This window comes from Mus caroli, chromosome 2 (assembly GCF_900094665.2).
Source record: "Mus caroli chromosome 2, CAROLI_EIJ_v1.1, whole genome shotgun sequence".
In the NCBI taxonomy this organism is placed as follows: Eukaryota; Metazoa; Chordata; class Mammalia; order Rodentia; family Muridae; genus Mus; species Mus caroli.
The window spans coordinates 119,295,041-119,300,301 of NC_034571.1; the positions used below are offsets into that span (position 1 = coordinate 119,295,041).

General features: G+C 47.3%; 1 protein-coding gene across 1 annotated transcript in view; it reads right to left on the minus strand.

Annotated features, from left to right (window-relative positions):
• Hdc (histidine decarboxylase) overlaps positions 1–5,261 on the minus strand; it is a 20,248-nt gene that overhangs the window by 9,971 nt on the left and 5,016 nt on the right. Inside the window, exons 3-6 of the mRNA XM_021151581.1 lie at positions 3,997–4,110; positions 3,043–3,165; positions 959–1,093; positions 562–705 (exon numbers count right to left, since the gene is read on the minus strand). Of these exons, the coding sequence (XP_021007240.1) occupies positions 562–705; positions 959–1,093; positions 3,043–3,165; positions 3,997–4,110 (516 nt within the window). The remainder of the gene's footprint in view (positions 1–561; positions 706–958; positions 1,094–3,042; positions 3,166–3,996; positions 4,111–5,261) is intronic.

Here is a 5,261-nt window from a genome sequence, read left to right on the forward strand (position 1 = left end):
GGAAGGAAGGAAGGAAGGAAGGAAGGAAAGAAAGAAAGAAAGAAAGAAAGAAAGAAAGAAAGAAAGAAAGAAAGAAAGAAAGAAAGAAAGAAAGAAAGGGGGAGGGAGGGAGAAAGAGAGAAAGGAAGGGAAGGAGAGAAAGAGAGAAAGAAAGGAGAGAAAGAGAGAGAGAGGAAGGAAGAAAGGAAGGAAGGAAGGAAGGAAGGAAGGAAGGAAGGAAGGAAGGAAGGAAGGAAGGAAGGCAGGCAGGCTACCTCATAATCTGTAAAACACTAAATTTAAGGCTTGTTCTGCTTCCATTTGCAGCACATCACTTACCAGGATTCTGTCAAAATTCCTTAGTTGCTAATATCCATGTCCTAGCACACTAATTTTTGTTTTGTTTTTTGAGACAGGGTTTCTCTGTGTAGCCCTGACTGTTCCGGAACTCACTCTGTAGACCAGGATGGCCTCAAACTCAAAAGTCCGCCTGCCTCTGCCTCCCAAGTGCTAGGATTAAAGGCGTGCACCAACACTGCCCAGCTTCTAGCCCACTAATCTTAAAGATGCAATCTGACTTACAAACACAGGCACCAAGCCCTGTTGCTTGTCTTCCTCAATGGCTTTCTGGAGAGCTTCTCCTCGGAGTGAGAAGTTGTCGTCCACAGGTAGAAATCTGATCTTCACAAGGGAAATCAAGCCAGCCTTCTCCACTGAAGAGTGAGCCTACATGGGCCAAGGAAAACAGTTGGCAAGGGGTGGCCGCGAGATAAGCGTGTCCGGGAACGCCCAAAGACCAAGACTGAAGGAATCTAATACCTTAATGAAACTAGTATTCATTATGGTTTCTGAAATCAACCCTCAGGCTCAAACTTCCCAGAAACCCAGGATTCACAGGTACAGATGAGAATTACACAAGTGCTAAGACCCCTAAGGCCAAGCCCTGGCATAAGGGTGTGGCCTCTATCAAGCAACTTACCTGATCAGAGGTGTAGGCAACAAGACGAGCGTTCAGGGAGGACTCATTAGCATCGGGCTCGCACGCTTTCATTGCTAGGATTTTGTTCTTCCTTGCTGCCAGCAGGGCAATTAAAGTGGATTCGCTGACAGTGCTCTGTAGTGGAAAGGGATTGCTAATCGTGCCAGTCTCTCTAGGTTCTGTTCCCTGGGATTGGTCGTGTGTGTGTGTGTGTGTGTGTGTGTGTGTGTGTGTGTGTGTGTACCTGTGTCTGTATCTGTGTGTATCTCCGGGTGTGCCTCCCTGTGTGTGGTCACTATTAGTAAGGAAGTGGGACACTCCTTCCCAAAGGGCCTCCTTCCTCCCTGACCCACATGCCTATTCTGTATTCTGAAAGTAAGTTTTCACCAATGACAACACCTCTCAGAGTGACTACAGAAACAAGAAAAGGAATGTTCCAGAAGCAACCAAGAGAAATTCCCATTTCTTGCAGCTATGCTTGAATTGAAAAGAAAAAACAAACTTGGGGCCAGAAGCACATCTTAATAGTAGAGCTCCTATTTAGCCCCCTTGCAGGCTTGTGTTTGATGCCCAGCACAAATAGAATGAACGAGGAAAAGATGGGGAGGGAGAAGACAAGAGAAGAGAGGAGGAGAGACCTTTGGTTTTTCCAGGGTGAAACCAAGTTTGAGCCCACTAGAACACTCAAGAGAGAGTGCTGGCTTGTGCAAGTGGCTGGTGATTTAATCTGGTTTTGTTTTCAATAGCTCTTGTCAACATGGGCTGATGTTGTCCCTCTGGAAACTCATTTCTATCTACCAAACAAAAAGTATCCACAGTAAGACAAGATAGAATGAGATTATTTTCTCCAGACATAATTGTGTAGTCTTGAAAGACATGTCAGCGGTGTCTCAGGAATCTCGGACTTCACCCACACAGGGCTTACTTCTGAAACTATTCAGGTGAACTAGAGCTGACAGAATTGGCTAGAAAGCCAGGTGAACACTGCCATGGGCAGTAGAATAGACCAGACCCCCAGAATAGTCAGTGGTTGAACATCACTTAATAACAAGGAAGAAAGATTAGTAATAATCTCATCTCCCCTCTGTACCACAATCCATAGTTTAGAGAATACTTCCTGTCCTGCTCGATCCTCAAACACCTGTGAGAGGGCTGTCTTGCCACTACAGATGAGGAGATGATGTTCAGAAGGTTGTAGGAATAGCTTAAACTCAGATAACCAATGAAAGCAGGGGAAAGCATGATTTGCATTCAGACACTCCTGCGTTAGATTCTTCTTTCTCCCACCTAGCAACTGTTATTTAAGCTCTCTGCGCTTCATGGAGATCTTAAGGTCACTGAGATGCTGCTGTGTACCTACAGGGGCACTGAGAAGATCCAATGATGAGCAAGATCGCCAGCCAGGCGCCGTGGCATACACCTGTAACCTCAGTGCACAGAAAGATGATGAAGGAGATTGCTGTGAGTTGGGGGGTCAACCTGGGCTACATAGTGAATCCTGGTCTACAGGAAGAGCCCCTGATTCAAAGGACAACAAAGAGAAAAGGTGAAGCAAGGTTGTATACAATAGATACTGTGTATTTTTCCAACTATATCCCAAGTTCTGCTCACAGGAAGTCTGCAACATGAACAAACTCAGCTTCCTCACAGGGGTCTGATCGAATCTCTCACCGTGAGAATCGGGATGGAATTCATTTTGGTCAGAGGGTATGAGCAATGAAGCTCTTCCCATAACTGGCTCTGAGACAACAGAGGAGGAGACTTGTCAGACTGTAAACTCTGAAACCTGAACCAAGGACCACTGGACCCCCCCTCCCAATCATCAGATGCTCAATCTATCTATTTCGAATAAGGGAATGTGGTGAAGACAGGGGCATAAGTGAACTGGCAGCTGAAGGAAGTGTGGTGGCTGTGGCTGAGGTGAAGGCTACACGGACTGGGCAGGATGTGGTGGCGATGACAGTGGTGGTGGGGTGACGTAAGGACACTCCGTGCAAGATGGGAGAATTGTGGGGAAGGATTCGCCTTTGCTTTCTGAGCTCATCATGACTCTGTGTGAGATGGAAGGTTGTCATCACAGGTACCTGTAAGACACCTCCCCCTCGGCTGCTGGGATGGTGGTGCAGGAAGTACTCCGGGAGCCCCAGCATCTTCGCCAGCCAGTCCATGATGTTCATCTCCAGCTCTGTGCAAGCTGGGCTAGATGCCTGAAAGAAGGGAAGGATGTTCATTGCACTGAGATGCCCCCCCACCAGCTCCAGGAATGCCTAGGTGGCTGTCTCAACATCAATGAGAACTTCTGCAGAGGAGGAGTCAAGCTCGGGGGTCCAGGATGCACACACCCACTCCACATGTGCTACCCTCCTCTGTCAAAAAGGGAAAGGATGAGGACTTTGGATCCAGGCTGTCCTCAATGAGGCCAGAGAAACAACCCAAAAATGATTGGCTTGAGTTTGGCTTCAAGTCCCTAAAATGCCCTGCTGATATTCTAAAGCCCAAGGGAAGCGTTTACTAAGAGATTTCTGTTTTCTTCCCCACGATAACAGCTGGAGTCAGACCCTCCCCAACCTCCCACTCACTGCCTAGGTTCAAGCTTAAGAGATAAAGGATGTTCCGTGAGGCTTCTGGCACTGCTCAGAGCAGAGTAGAGCTTAAGAGAAATTCCAGAGCATATCTCTAACTCTTCAGAGAGTTACAAGAGTCCAGGGGAAGCCATAACCCAAGAGATGTCAAAGTGCCCCATCAAGGTCACAAACTGTACCAGATCTCTGCTCAAATCTCATCGAAGTTTAGGAAGATAAACCACTTAAACCTCAATTTCCTCATCTATAAAATGGGAACAGTACTCGTGAGTCTATAGGATTAGATGAGATAATGTATATAAAGACTAGGTTTTATTGTCAATTAATATACATTATTAATTGAATAATTAGACACCCTCTCCCTTCAGAGATAAAGAACAGAATGCATCCTCTGCCCTGAAATGGTCCTCCCTGCTATGTTCCCAGGTATCGGTGGTTAGAGACATTTCTACTCACCCACGTGAATCCTAAGCAGTTAATGGCATCGGCCAGCATGTCTCCTAGCAGGGATGGCCACGAGGTAAGAGCAGGATAGTAGGCGTGCATGTGGGGACTCTGCCAGTGAACCACCTAGAGACAGAACACACACATGCCACACATAGTTGGTACCAGGTGGCACGTCCAGAAAGCCCTCTCTTCCTCTAGAGAACCTCTGGACCAAAAGAAACAACTGTAAAAGTAGAGAAGACACTTTCAGACAGGCAAGTAACAGACGCATAAGAATAAGGCCTTTGTAACTATTTTTCCTCTCCACATATCCTGGACTGAGCTAGCTCATCAGTAGAGGGCGCTTGTTCATGTCAAAAAAGGAACTAGGAAAAGTGACAGTAACATGGGTGTGGGGCTCTCATATTAGCCCCACACTGATTCCCTGCCAAAAATAAAAAGGAAACAGAAACTGTACAGTCTGAAGGGAAAACGGGCGTTTCCTCTCAGCTCTTGCCAAAGCTTCTATTGTTTTTTGGATCGCTGAGGTCTCTGGGAAGAAAGCTCCTAGTGCACACCAGTTAGACATCCTAAACTCCCCCAGGCCTCCAGTGTCCTCAGGAGAGGTAGGAACAAAGAAGAGATACTAGACCGGGAGTACGGGAGGCAAACTCAAGGCTAACCCTGAGCCCAGAGTCAGAGATAACAGGAAGGAGCTGGGGAGGGCCTTCCGACAAGGGACCACACACACTCAGTTGTTCATGTGTACAGTGATGACCCGTCTCACCAGGCTGTCCTGCTTTCACCTGCCTTTGCCTCTGAGTGAAGCTGTGTCTTCTGACTCCGTGTGAAGACATGGCTCTCCACAACCCGTTTCTTCATGGGTCCTCCCTCAGTTCCTAGAGCCCACATTGATCCCTGAACTTGAGCAACACTGAGTCTGAAAGTTTCCCCTACTGACAGCTCTCTAGAGAGCATCTAAGAGCACCCTCCGGTTCTGTGTGAGCCAATTCTTGCCACCTTTATAGCTGAAACATTGTTTCACACAGTGCAGCAGGGGAGTTGGAGTGAAGCCCCCCAAGGACACAGGATCCACTGCGACTTTTGCATTCAGTCCGCTCCTCAGTGGGAAGTTTGGGAACTTAAACTTCAAAGCCCCACCCATGTCTTCCTCAGTCAACTGTGAGATCAATTTTCAGTTTTTCTTTTTCTTGAGACAGGGTTTCTCTGTATAGCCCTGGCTGTCCTGGAACTCACTTTGTAGACCAGGCTGGCCTCAAACTCAGAAATCTGCC